The sequence below is a fragment of the Poeciliopsis prolifica genome, unplaced genomic scaffold (assembly GCF_027474105.1).
Source record: "Poeciliopsis prolifica strain line A6 unplaced genomic scaffold, Auburn_PproV2 SCAFFOLD029, whole genome shotgun sequence".
NCBI lineage: Eukaryota > Metazoa > Chordata > Actinopteri > Cyprinodontiformes > Poeciliidae > Poeciliopsis > Poeciliopsis prolifica.
In genome coordinates this window covers 431,545-445,937 of record NW_026562404.1, presented here as the reverse complement: position 1 = coordinate 445,937, position 14,393 = coordinate 431,545, and the positions used below count along the sequence as shown (strand labels likewise).

The 14,393-nt window shown below is 38.9% G+C and overlaps 2 protein-coding genes and 1 non-coding gene across 4 annotated transcripts; 2 read left to right on the top strand and 1 right to left on the bottom strand.

Moving 5' to 3' along the window:
- Positions 1-513: 513 nt before the first annotated feature.
- stac3 (SH3 and cysteine rich domain 3) lies at positions 514-6,583 on the top strand. Of its 2 annotated transcripts, none has more exons than XM_055049932.1 (13): positions 514-817; positions 1,651-1,691; positions 2,334-2,412; positions 2,706-2,862; positions 2,972-3,069; positions 3,173-3,233; positions 3,378-3,475; positions 3,622-3,691; positions 3,870-3,919; positions 4,014-4,096; positions 4,219-4,270; positions 4,351-4,488; positions 4,592-6,583. In XM_055049932.1, the coding sequence occupies exons 2-13, from the start codon at positions 1,684-1,686 to the stop codon at positions 4,697-4,699; spliced, it is 1,002 nt and encodes a 333-aa protein (XP_054905907.1). In that variant the 5' UTR covers positions 514-817; positions 1,651-1,683; the 3' UTR covers positions 4,700-6,583. The 2 variants fall into 2 exon arrangements, with proteins under 2 accessions (XP_054905907.1, XP_054905906.1); XM_055049931.1 differs by having other exon boundaries at positions 3,155-3,233.
- A 327-nt stretch (positions 6,584-6,910) lies between these two features.
- Positions 6,911-7,024, bottom strand: LOC129372582 (U5 spliceosomal RNA). Its single transcript, XR_008607262.1, has one exon. It is a non-coding gene; the product is annotated as a U5 spliceosomal RNA (small nuclear RNA).
- Positions 7,025-9,282: 2,258 nt separating this feature from the next.
- Positions 9,283-14,225, top strand: LOC129372516 (neurexophilin-4-like). The gene is made up of 2 exons (XM_055049904.1): positions 9,283-9,406; positions 13,165-14,225. The coding sequence occupies exons 1-2, from the start codon at positions 9,350-9,352 to the stop codon at positions 13,987-13,989; spliced, it is 882 nt and encodes a 293-aa protein (XP_054905879.1). The 5' UTR covers positions 9,283-9,349; the 3' UTR covers positions 13,990-14,225.
- The last annotated feature ends 168 nt before the right edge of the window (positions 14,226-14,393 follow it).

Below are 14,393 nucleotides of genomic sequence, written 5' to 3'. Positions count from 1 at the left end.
ATTTGCGTTGAATAATGGTTTAATAGTTGAAACGCTGAAGTCAAAGAAAACCTCAAGCAATAAAGATTTATTTTTGTATTTAGAATTGTGTGGGCACAATAAAAAACTGGGTAAAAACATCATTAAATAGACAAAGAAGTGCATTAAATAATTAAAAAAAAAATGAAATTAGCAAATATGAAATCCAGAGATGGGGATAGTTTAGACAAGATTGCATATTACTTTGCTGTGGTGAGCCTATAGAGCTGTTTCACAAAAAAAATCTTATTTCTCTAGGCATTACTTCTATTTTATTTTCTTACAGAACATTCAAATCATTTACCACTGCATGGCTTGTAAGCATAATTATCTATAAATACCTCAACTTGCCTCTTTGTGTACTTCTGTGGCCTGTGAATGAATGGTACAAGACAAAAGAGCTGTGTGTGTGCGTGCGTGCACGTAATGTCGCCACTCAGAGAGAATGTATCTGATTTCCAGCGTCGCTGGTGCTCAGTCTGAGGTCCTCAGCTGTTCCGACCCATCAACTTCACATAGCGGGGCTCAGCCTGCCGTGCATACAATTACACCCAGAAAATCAAGGATACACATCACAAAGACCTTCCCAAATCTAGGAGAGTTTGAGTCACAGAGGGAGCCGAGAATCAGAGAAGAAATAACATTAAAAAAATATCAGAGGGATTATAGACAGACACTGAATCCTGAGGCCCTAAAAGTGAAGAAAGATTTTGGTCAGCTTCCTTTCTCAGACTTAACCCAAACTAATAATACGAGCTGGTGAAGACTTCAGCCTGATCTGTACAAGTTTGAACTGAAGGTAAGTGTTTCAGCTTAAATGTTGTATTCTTTTATTAAAATATCTCTCTACAGACCAAAAGAGGCTCTGATCTTTTGCCTTGTTTGCCTTGGTTTCTCTGAGAAAGTACGGCTGACACCTAATGATCGTAGAAGCAGTATTTCTCCAGTGCTGGATTTCAAAATGTAATTTTTCTTCTTCTTTTTTGACTGCCAGCAACTTCCAAATTTAGTTGAGATGAGATCAAATTTCACCAACCAAGAATAGTCCAGTTTAAGCAGACCAATGCCCCCAAACACTTTGTGCGCTTCAAGCGATTGCTATAAACACTGTAAACGGTGCATTTTAGTTTGGTGCTTGTTTCTGCATTTGAGTTTCTGTGGAGTATTCACTTTATGGCAAAAGCATTTCTTTGGTTTTTCCTATTAACTGTTTTTAATATTATTCAACAAAATCACACGTTCATGTGTAGATAAGTGATATTTTTCATGGGTTTACGTTTGGTTTCCACCACATCGTCCTCTGTAATTGACATATTTAATTCAACACATTTAAGTTGTATATAGTAGTGCTTTTTATACGAAGTATGAAGGCAGCATTAGAAATGGGGTGAACAGGAACAAAATGAAAATAGTAATAATAGTATCTGTCCTGGGCATATTTTCTATTGCTTTTATACATATGGGTTCTTCCATGCATTGACTATATATGTCTACATATAATCATTCATAGCAAAACATGAGATGCACAGCATTTAGAAGATGTGATCAAACTGTGGTTGTTTATATAATCAACATGCATCCTGAATGGGACGGCCAGTAGTGCAACAATAAAATTGTTCTGATTTCTTTTAGACTTTGGTGGATTGACAAGTTCAGCTTTGCACCATGGATCAGTGAGTACAGTTCCTGCACGCTTCTCCTCCTGCACGCCGTTTAATATCCATAATTATCAAAAGCTAAACACTCAGTTCAGTTCTCCTATCTTCTTCTGCACAATTACAGACAAAGCAACTCCATGTTTACATGAAGAGACATATTGTGTAAGATTTTTGTTACATGCATTAATTTCTTGAATGTAGCATCGGACAAACTTTCAGCAGTGTTACCGGAGGGCTAGGTTTGCATGCATGCCTCCTTAGAGCCGCAGACTTCAATGTATTTTATTGGGAGTGACCATCACAAGGTAGTGCACAACTATCAAAAAGGATGGAAGATGGCATATTTTTTTCAACAATTTTTTTTTTTACAAATAAAAATATCAAAATTGGTTCAGAAAAGGAATAAAGGCCATTAAAATTAAGCCAAGCTTGCAATGGTAACCCTTTGCCTGCGTGTATGACAAAATACCACATAGCTAAATCATATTTTATATTAATGTCCTACTTCAGGCAGTTGGACATTTGCATTTGTTGTCTGACGACCTGAACAAACCTTTCTTTTCCCAATAAGAACCATCTGAACCTCTTTTTTGTGTTTTCCTTTCCTTTCCTTTGTGCGTGTGTGTGTGTGTGTGTTTGTGAATATCTGTGTGTCAGGGAGGATGACAAAAACTCTGTGGATATTCATGACAATCCTCCAGCTCCTGACAACGTAGTGAGGGAAGATGGAGACACTGTGAGTCGTAGCACCATAATAACCAGCCAATGTTAGCAGGGCCATTCTCAGGGTGTTTAAAATAGCTCCGACCTCGAGCCAGGACAACAGTTCAACGGCATTTTCAACACTAAGATTACAAACTCATAGTGTCTTTTCTGTCTCTTTGAAGGGAAAAAAAATCTTCTAATAACCAAACCAGAAATGAGGAGTTTTAAAACTTAAGCCACCTTTCCAAATGTCACTGCACATCCAAATCCAGCCTGAAATAAGGCACGTAAAAACTTACCTCAGGATCTTATTTGTTTCTCCAGGTCTATTTCATCTATGAGGAGGAGGTGGAGGTGGAGGAGAAGGAACCGGAGCCTCCTCCAGAGCCTGTTATTCGGATCAATGACAAACCCCACAAGTTTAAGGACCATTACTGCAAGAAGCCCAAGTTCTGTGACGTCTGTGCTCGCATGATTGTTTGTATGTATTATGCAGGAAGCAAACTCATAATACATTCTGCACCTGAACCACTGCTACAACCACATGGTGTCAGGTTCGTCTCACTGATATTCCTTTGCACATCACCTAGTGAACAACAAATTCTGTCTGAGGTGCAAGAACTGCAAGACCAACATCCATCATTCGTGTCAACACTACGTCGAGTTCCAGAGGTGCTTTGGAAAAATTGTGGGTTTTTCTTCACTATACAAGTCATCCAAATATCCAATTTCTTTGCACCATTAAAGACAGAGTTGTGTAAAAAAAAATCAAGTATTGTGATTCTCTGCAGCCACCAGGCTTCAGACGGGCCTACAGCTCCCCTCTGTACAGCAGTGACCAACCAGACCCAAGTGAGTCCTTCAAAGCTTAACTTGCACTTGTTCTTTACTACGATGATACATTTTCTAGACTCGGTAAAGGAACCCTCACACTGCAAACTGATTGGTGACATGACTACCATCATAACTTGGTTTAAAATAATGCGCTGATACCAGACAACCCGAACCGGAACGACCCCGTCTTTGATACCTTGAGGGTTGGCGTCATCATGGCCAACAAGGAGCGCAAAAAGAATGAAAACGACAAGAAGAATGTGAGTAATAAAAAAGAACAAGAGCAGTGCACTGTTAAAGATGTTAATGGTGCGCTAACGTTTAAGTGATTCAAACATAAATTTGAAACATCAATAAATGATCATTTTGGTTTACCATGCTGAGTTTCACATACTGTGTCATCCAGATGATGATGATGATGGAAGAGGAGGAAGAAGAAAACCAACAACCCAAAGAAAACGAAGAGGGAGGAGAAGGTCAAACTAAAATTGTGATGTTACCCTAGATAGTGAAAACCACAGATCATTTAGAAGACATAAATAATAACTTGTTCAAACAATTACAAATAGATTAGTTTGGTAAAGTGCTGAGACACACAGAAAAAAAGAAAAATTAGTCCCTGTTTCTGAGTTACTGTTTCTGGTGCTCATGCAGGGAAGCCTGAAGATAAAAAAGAAAAAGGTGGAGACAAAGCGGATGACAAGGTGAGAGCAAACTTCATGTTCTTTAAACTGCAAATGGAGGTAAATGATTTCATCGTTTCTCTCCTGCTGAATGGTCCGTGCTTTATGTCAACAGGCTAAAGGCACCTTCACCGGGTCTCACTACTACCTGGCTCTCTACCGCTTCAAAGCCATCGAGAAAGACGACCTCGACTTTCAGTATGTTTGACAGATCTAAATGAGTCTCGGCGTGTTCACTTTATAAGTAATGACATGTTTTCCATTGGCGGAATTTGATAAATCAACCCTAATTGCTCAAAACTCCATTTTGACTCGATCAGCCCTGGTGATCGGATCATAGTTCTGGACGATTCCAATGAAGAGTGGTGGAGGGTGGGTTTCATTCATTACATAGATTTATAACACTGTGCAGCCTTCAAGATCAATTCTGACACTCTTCTTTATGTTATCAGGGGAAGATGGGGGAGAAGACCGGCTACTTCCCTGCCGACTACCTCATCAAAGTGCGCGCGTCAGAAAGGGTTTACAAGGTGACCCGCTCCTTTGTGGGCAACAGAGAAATGGGACAAATTACCCTCAAGAAAGACCAGGTGAGTTTCCAGAATCTAGCACATGCACACTCTAACAATGTGACGCACCTTTAAAATATAAAGAAAGATGCAAAAACGATAAAACAAGACAATTGTCTTTCAGATTGTAGTGAAGAAAGGAGATGAGAAAGCGGGCTACCTGAAGGTCAGCACTGGACGCAAGCTGGGCTACTTCCCTGCAGATCTTCTTCAGGAGATCACATTCACATAAAGTGCAACAATATGCAAGAAAAAAACATAGATCTACAAAAGAAAATCAGTTTTCTTTTATTGTGATTGCTGTGATCTATTTCTGTTGTTGACATGCTGATCATTTGAGAAAGCTTTTGTTATTTTCTTTGTCAGCGTTTTAGACTGTTGAGTTAAGGTTAGCACACTTTAAACTAAGCATTGCCTGCTGATATTTTGTGAGCTCAGGTCTAAATAACAAGTAGAAAAATGGAACTAGCTTCCATCTAGAGATGAAGAAGCAAATGCAGATTGCCAGTTAATGATTGTCTATGAGATTAAAAATTTTTTTTTTCCCCTTAGATACATTTAATAGGCACCAACTCTGAGTTAAATCTAAAAACATGTCGACATATTTCATGTTCTATACAGGGTTGTGCAGTTGCACATGCTGTATCTTCTACAGTATGTAGAAGATACAGTATGTGATAAAGGTGTTTCATAAGACTTAAAAGAAATATTTTTTTGTTTGAGTTAACATAATCTCACATTGAATTATTTAAGGAAAACATTAATTTTATTTTGAATAAATTTATTATGTTTTTTTTTAATTATTATTATTTATTCATGACTTTCTCTTTCTTTTGGCTGTTATTATAAAGTGCTACATTTCTTCAAAATGGGAAAATCAAGAGAGTTTTTATTTTCTACACTGCAGGATAGGAATAAAGCATAATATTTACCATAAGAATATTTTATCCATGTCCAGGTCAAAAGGGGTAATTAGCTCGCCACTTAAAAATTCCTATTCTGGCTGGAATCTTATCCCCATCATTTGTTCCCCTAAAAATAAGGTTACCACAGAACAAGGTTACTATAAAAGAGCTACAATTGGTGGGTTCGTTAAACCTATGTTCTATGTCACACGGAGAAAGAATGGTAAGAGATGTAAAAAAAATAATAATAATTTTTCATCAGGAAACTCCAGCAAAGAGCAGTATTTGAGGATCACCAAGTCTCTATTTAAATATTTTATTTCAAGGCTTTGGTGCGCCAGTGGTAACGTGGAAACAAAGCAAAGCACCGTTGTAGTTTTCAATAAATAACGTAGGAGATGAAGGTGTGTGTATGGACAACCGGTAGAAGGTTGAAAAAGTAACAAGTGGTGCTCAAATGTGTTCACTTGTTACTGATTATCGAAGAATGCACTTTTCAGATCTTAGGAACATAAAAACTCATTTGCCAAAGCAAGTTTGGGACAAAACTAAAATGACCTTAACGCTTCATTGTTTATTTTGGAGTTTAAAGTTTCGAGTGAACGTGATTCCCAGAGGAACTTTCCTGAGGGATTCCTGAAGTTTTGTGCGTCCTAATCTAAACTCTGGAAGCTTATCGATGTACTTCGGACGAGGTCAAGACACTTAATTCAGTCAGATCCAACAGCTGAGCTACTGTAGCTATTGAACGGTAGTAACTGAAAATGCAGTGCTGGTTCAGTTCATTGAAACTTGCTGAGCTTGGAGCTACATTACCGTAAACCAGTCAATGTGCCCACGCAGTGGAGATGAGAAGAGATTTAATGTGTAAATATCACCAAGTCGATAGGTGCTTTACTGATCGACTTATTGCAAAGAAAACTAAATGCTGATTTTGAATCAAACGTTCAAGGGGTGCAACATAATGTTTTTAATTTGTATATTTTTCAGTCATTCATTTGTTTCCAGTTGAATTGTGAAAGACATACCAGATTAAGACTAGAATTTTTTTTAATTAAACAGGGCTAATTTAGTAAAACCCTCTATATTTTTCCCAATACAATTCAAATACTGTGTTGTAACTTATGTAGCTGTAAATCCTAATGACTCTACATTTTCCCTTAGCTGACTTTAAAAAGCTTTGCATGTCAAATAAAAATACTACAGTAGAAGTTTTGCAATTTTGTGTCCTGTTTTTCTGATTAATTGTACATCTGTTTGAAAGCAAATGCACGTCTTGACCGCTATATGTCTTTAAATTATGTTTTTAAGTTACTCTTGAAACTGAGATTTCCCAAAAAATTGTTTTCGGTAACTCACCACAGAAAACCAGTGAACCTGTGACATCTAGCGGCCACTTGTAGTCTTTACAACACAATATCTCTCATTGGAATCAGAGATAACTCAATGTGGGTCGACCAATAGCGACCAAACCCGTGAACGGTCATGTGAAACGTTTTCAAGTTTGTTTCTAAAGTTTCCTTGTTACAGAGAAAGAGTGCCCCACTTTAGCAGGGCATCAAAAAATTCGGACAAACTCTTATTGTTCCTCTCCACGGAAATCTTTAGTAAAAGGCGAAAGATTTATACGATCTGAAGAGAAACAAGAGTGCATGACGAGCAGAGGCGCCGAAACCAGAGGTCATTCTTTCACACTCACTTTTCATCGACGGTTTTCCTAAAACAACTTGAGCAAATGTAAACACTGCGAAGGTATTCACACACACTTTCTCCGTTTTGATCGTTCTGTTGAAAATAGTAAAAATTAAATTCCAGGCAATGTATAAACTGAAATAGAACTACGTAAATAATCGTGCAATGCGCTTTGCATTGTGGGTAAAGAGTGACGTGACGTTCATTCTCTTCACTCTTATTCTGAGCAAAATGAAAGTTTGGTTATTTCTACTGGACGCGCCGTGGTGTTAAAAGATTTAAGAACATCGTGAACACCTGCATACACTGGCACGCATGCGCAAGCGATTCTGTAGACCCAAGTACGTTGCGGAAATGTATATATATATATTTATATATTTCATATTTTCATAGTGAAAATGTGAAAAAGTATTATAAAGACTATTTGTGACATACTGGATAAATCATTAGACATATAATTTTCAAACTGCAAGTTGAGTCATTTAAAAAAAACTTTCATAAAAAATAGATTTTAGTTGACAGACCAACACAGCAGCACAGTGGAAGAAACTTCTTTTGAAGTTCTGGAAATGAAAAGTGGAAAAGGGAAGTTTATCCCACTGACCCTGATACCACAAGGACAGCTGGTCAGAGTTGATTGAATAAGAATGAGGGTTAAAGACGGAGCAATCCTGCAAATCAGGCTGATTCATCTTCTAGCAGGGCAACAGTACCTAAACAAATAGCCAGAGTTATACTGGAAGGATTTAGATCAGCGCATTTTCATGTGGAAAGACGGTCCAGTCAAAGTACAGAACTGAATCCAATTCATCTAAAAATGTGAAAAGTCCATAGACTCCATTCATCTAATGTGACATTGCTTAGGCAAAGTTATGCTGTAAAAATAAATACAGTTTTAATATGTATTAAAACTGTATTAAACAGGGCTAATTCTGTTTAGCCCTGTTATTATAACTATATTATATATAGTTATAATAAATAACTATATATATATATATATATATATATATATATATATATATATATATATATATATATATATATATATATATATATATATATATATATATAGTTATAATAAATAACTATATATATATATATATATATATATAAAATTGGCCAAATTGTGAAAAAGCTGAGCTGAACATACTCATGAGGAGGGTACATGAAAAGTGTCAAACTGGCCAGAAAACGTTGAGCTATTTAGCGTTATCACACACGTTTATTATGGATCTTTATTTAGGACCTCGGTTCGGTTAGTACTGGTGGGCGATCTGTTGGCTTGAATTTCCAGCGAAAAACTGAAGGAGTGACGCTCACCAGTTGTCAGCATATGTATATATATATTTTATTTTTTTCCTGAAGAAAGCCCTTGTCATTTTGTCAGCCTCCCTGCGGCTAAAGTACGTGGGGACAGCAGGGACGGCTGTCAAACTGTGCCTGCCTCAGAGAGCCTTTCCTCGGGTTGATGAGTCATAATGAGGGCCGGCCAGGTGCTGAAAATGAGAATGGAGGCAGGTGAAGGGTGTGTGTGTGTGTGTGTGTGTGTGTGTGTGGTGTGTGTGTGTGTGTGTGTGTGGTGTGTGTGTGTGTGGTGTGTGCGTGTGTGCGGGTGGGTGTGTGTGTGTGTGTGCGTGTGTGTGTGTGTGTGTGTGTGTGCGTGTGTGCGGGTGGGTGTGTGTGTGTGTGTGTGCGTGTATGTGTGTGTGTGTGTGTGTGTGTGTGTGTGTGTGTGTGTGTGTGTGTGTGTGTGTGTGTGTGTGTGTGTGTGTGTGTGTGTGTGCTGAACCACTCGGCAGTAGGTTTATACTTACTGGGTAAAATGTTGCTTAGGCACTGCTTTTCTTTTGGGAAAATATTTTTTTTTGTTGAGTTTGACTTGCATGCATGCGTGTGTGTGCGTATGCACGTGTGTGTGTGTGCAAGGGTGTGTATGTGTGTGTGTGTGTGTGTGTGTGTGCGTGTGTGTGGGTGTGCGTGTGTGTGTGTGTGTGTGTGTGCGTGTGTGCGTGTGTGTGGGTGTGTGTGTGCGTGTGTGTGTGCGTGTGTGGGTGTGCGTGTGTGTGTGTGTGTGCGTGTGTGTGTGTGTGTGTGCTGAAGAGGAGTGAGAGAGAAAGAGGCACAGCGCTGGAGAGGAGGAGAGCTGAAGCGGGTTCACTTCAAATCTGGAGGATTTCTAGAGTCTCCTCCAGCCAGGAAGTGAGAGTGCAGGCTTTAATTCAGGGAATCAGTCAGACAGACGCGCCGCGGCTCTGTGGACGGACAATCTCTGCTGCAGCTGCAGAATGAGGACTCTTTGTTTGAACTTTGCCATCACCTGTCTGTGGCTCCTTCCCGGCACGGTGAGTCCACTCTGCAGCTGAGGCTGAGCTCGTTATTTACTCAAAGTGCTGTTGTTTGCAGTGCAACTCAAATTTGAAGTTCTTCTCGTTGGGGAAACAAGCAGGAGGTCATAAATCATCTCTTGCCAGCAAATGTGTTTCCTCATCTTCTTGCCTCCAAAAAATGAATTCATTTCCATAGATTTTTTTATTTTTCTCTCTCTCTCTCATTAGGGATTGTTTTTGTGCTGAGAGCTGAAATCAAACCCTTTATGATCTCTTTATTATATATGTATTTATACAACTTGGCATGTATTGATTAGAGATTCAGAAACCTGGTCAGCCTGCCAAATTTTATATTTAATTTGCTTTATTAAAAGCATTTAACTTTCAGATTTTGTGGCAATCCTTTGTTTTATTTCTTTTTTTTTTTGGTTACAAAATTCAAAATGATGCAAAAACATAAACATATTTTTGTCACATAGGACACGAGTCATTATTCTGTGAAGCAGCACAGCTCCTGCTCTCTTGTTTGTGATTTTCTTCCAGGTGCAGCTGTAATTTATTATGCACTCCTGAATTTATTTTTCTGCCCAAACAGATCATTTAAAACGCCTAACTTTGCCGACGAACTTGCTAAGCAAAAAAAAAAAAAGAAAAAAGAAAGAAAGCTCAAAGCGGTGTCATTTTGAGCTGTAAAAGTTGAAGCAAATGACTTCAGAGGGTCTCCTGGTTTTGAAAGAGTTTAATCTCCTCAGAGTTTGAGGGCTGTTGTTTTTATGTTTTCTTTACTTTTATAAAACTGTCACATTAAGGATTGTCCCCCCAGTGGCAAGAATATTCTCCCCATCCTTAGATAAAACAAAGCCTTCAGCCCATAATCTTTTTCTTCTTTAGCAATTTAATTCAGTGGCATTTATTTATTTTTTTTTACCTTTGCTGGTGCTTCCTTGCTTGCATCCTCTCCTCTCCACCATTTCTCAGTCGCAGTCATTGTGCTGGCATCTTGACACTGAGCTGGTGACACGGCTGTCACATTGTGAGCTCCAATTAGGCGAGGTTTGCAGCAATAGGCACAGCCGGAGCACACTCAGGTGCAGAAGTAGAGGCGCAAAGAGCCAAAAGCTTTTGTCCGTTTTTTTTTTACTTTTTCCCTTCTTTGTTTCAATGTAAACAAGCTGAGCAGAACCTTCTGCACCGCTTGTTAAATACCAGACATGCATCACATTGCGAAAGTATATATATCCCGTTAGCTTGAATGTATTTGATTTTAATGAGTTTATGTGATTGACCAGAAATATTCCAAGTTTTGATCATCTCACTGTTCAGTGTTGTGCAACTTGCCATCCACCAGAAAGTATAACAAAGACAGCTTTAATTAGAGAAGTAGATGCAAAGTTTGTAGAGCAGCTGCACAAAGGAAGAGCTCAGGTGGGTGAATTTTTGCAGGATGAATATTGGTTGTTCAATGATCAAATTGGATCATCTAGGAAGAGTGGCAAAAAGAATCTAAATTTTTAAAAGAAAATCATAAGAAGTCTTGTTAAAAGCTAAACTTTTTCTGGCCTACAAGAATAGAAAATTCACTGGCAAAAAAACTAAAGATTCAGATTACTGTGAACACACAGTCATGCTGAACGTGGAATAAATTACATCAGGTCCAAAGTGAGGCTCAGTGGCCATTTGCAGCCCTCTGAACAATTTCAGTGCAGGCGGTCAATGCAGATGGACACTTTTATATCTTTAAGGGTGAAATTTTCACATAATAAAATCATTTTTAAAAACACTTCCCGTTTCTCATTCGTCTACCAGGTTTCTGCCTTCATCTTTATTTTGTTGGAAATGGATCCACTTGTACTCAGAGCAGCAGAATTTGTGAGGCCTCACAAATTCTGGTGTCTCACTGTGACAATTTCAATTTGTTAAAATGCCAGCGTCAACATGCAGACTTTGATCTTCATCCAATCAAAGTTTCAACTCACAGTGGCTAGAGGTAGGATTTTCATCTTGACACTGAGCTGGTGACTGGATGAAACAAAATCTGAATTCCTACTCTTCATGTAAAATTCTTATAAAATAGCCAGAAGTCGGAGATTGCCTGGTTCAAACCAAGCTGGTTTGTAAACAGGATGTGCTCGGTGTTTAATGATTTTTAGCCGTTTAATGATAACAATAAAAAAGCACTACATGTTTGTTTCTCATGAAAACAGAAGATCACAAAACTACTTCTCTGTGTTGCTGTGTTATTCAAGACTGGTTTTAGTCCAGCGCTCTCTGAGCGTCCCTGAAGTAAACGCAGCTTTCCGGAAACAGGGCCGCGACCTTTACATGGCACACGTGTTTTAAATAACAGGTGACATGGAACAAAATTACGTTTATGGTTTGGAAGAACATGGTGATCTGAATTCTCACCCTGCCTCCGCCTCAGATTGTTTTGTTATTGTTTGTCAACTAGTCATTGACATTAATTTGATAAACATAGCTTCTGACATGTGAAGCTCCTGCTATTCTCAGACATACACACCTGCAAAGAGATGAGTTTAGAAATATGCTTTTTCCTGTGTAAGCAAATTCTTCTTCTCCTTGGTGGGAAAATAAGAAAAGAGTTTGTGATCTAAACAGGATCTACTAATAAACCTCAAAAAGTAGAGATGGGGAAATTTAACACAGCAAAGCTATATTTAGTCCCCTAATGATTCCAAGTGTAGCATTCATGAACATGTTAGGACATAAGACTGAATGATTGAGAGGAAGATGAAGAGGAGAGAAGGGCCTCTTCAACAAATTGCGTCGCTTCTGACTAAAGATATGCTGAAGTAGTTTCATCGTTCTTATTTAGTTATTTATTTGGTTTTAAAAAGGTCCTTCTCAAACAAATGAATAAATGACTAGATGTAGCCAATCATCAAGGTTGCACAGAAAGGATGACTGACAGTTTCCACAGGGGCCGAGCTGAAGGACGACTGAAAACAGATTATAATTTGTTAATGGCAGTTTGCCTGAAGGAAATAACTTATTGATCAGCGGCAGTTTCAGAGGAGAGTGAAAGGCAGAGGAATCATTATTTGAATCGATTATTTGACAGCGTTTAGTGTACTTACAGTGAAATTGTCCTTCTTCTCTTGTGGTCACCCCCGATGGGTAAGTCTGTATTGAATCATTTTCATATTATTTCAAGGTAGTTTATTATGGATAATGAGTTGAAATCTATTTAATTTGATTTCAGTTCATGCACCAAAGTGCAGCAAGCATGTAGCATATGCCTGGATAAAATAGTTATGCTTTCCACTGAGGCACATATGTCAAATTAACAGTGCCTTTAAATGAATAACGCTTATATAAGTATTAAGCATGTTTGTCATGTATAAAAAACATACATAATTTTGTTTTTTTGATGTAAAATTTAAATCTTAAATGCCATATTTTCATGAGTTGTTTGGTGAAAATCATCACAGTTAACAGAAATAAGGCTTAAAAACATAAATAATGAATCTGTATACTTAGTGAATTGAGTTACTTCTCTGTGATATTCTAAATGATCAGGTATTACTGTACATTTTACTGTACATGCATGATACACACCCAAACCATGTTTCCACTTCACCTTAATGCACTATTTTGTATTGACAAATTACACGGAATCCAAATGAATTCCAGTGAAGTTTCATGGCAAAACGTGGAAAAGCTCAACTTAAACATGAACTGTTTCAGCTACAGCTTTCTGATAGGGTCAGTCAACTTGTTGAATAAATGATCCATCTAATATATTTTTTCTGCAGGTACAGGAGTCATCTGGTCCTCTAAGTCTAAAGAGCAAACAATGGAGGGCCGCAGGAGCAGGAGAAAAACCTGAGGGAGCAGCACTGAAGGTTAAACATGTATCCAAAGATTTACAAATCATCTCCACAAAACACAAAACCCATACATACGGCGCACTGAGCCCCTACGGCTGGCCACAGAACTTTTCACAAGCTCCAGACCAGTATCTGTACGGCGCTCCTCCCAAATCCAAGCCTCCTGCCAAAACCTCCACAAAGGCCAAGAAGATCCTGGGCTGGGGGGATTTCTACTTCAACGTGAAAACCATGAAGTTCAGCCTCCTGGTGACTGGGAAAATTGTGGACCACATCAATGGGACGTTCAGCGTCTACTTCCGGCACAACTCTTCCCGTCTGGGGAACATATCCGTCAGCATCGTCCCGCCATCCAAAGCGGTGGGATGGGAGGTTCTGGACGGCGCGGTCGACAGCAGCCCCAATAAAAACTCTGTCCTGTTCCCAGATCTGATCCCCCCGCCGTCCACCAGCTCCGCTCCTACTGAGCATCAGAAATATCAGCGGGACATGATGATGGTGACCGAGCTCAACTGCCGCATCGAGTACCAGCGAACCAACCGGTCCAAGAAGACCAAGCCATGCATGTACGACCCAGGGCAGACCTGCTACTCGGAAAACACGCAGTCCCAGGCAGCGTGGATCTGCGCCAAACCCTTCAAGGTCATATGCATCTTCATCGCCTTCACCGGCACGGACTACAGGCTGGTGCAGAAGGTCTGTCCGGATCACAACTTTCAGGCAGAGCAGAACCAGCAGCACCTCGGATGAGCAGAGGCTCCGCAGCTGGAACATTTACTGTCTATACTGTATATTGATCAAACAAACACAAAAAAGAAAAAAAAATCCTGGGATTCTGAAATTGAAAGCGTCTGGCATCTTTTCTGACTAGAAATGCACATTGAAGAGGTTTAAGAGAGCAGTGTGACTTTGTAAATAGTATTAACATGAAACTGCTCCCATCATTCCACATGCCAGGTTTTCCTAAAAGAAAAGTTAGCGATATACTTGATTTTCCCATTTGATAAGTCAAACATTGGATTTCATTATTCTGCATAATGTATATATTTATAAATGTAAGATTGTCTTCAATTACACCGATGGATGTTTGTGTTTTCTCTAATCTGGAAACTACTTCCTCTACTGATTCGTGTTCAGAAGCATCTGTTGACTCC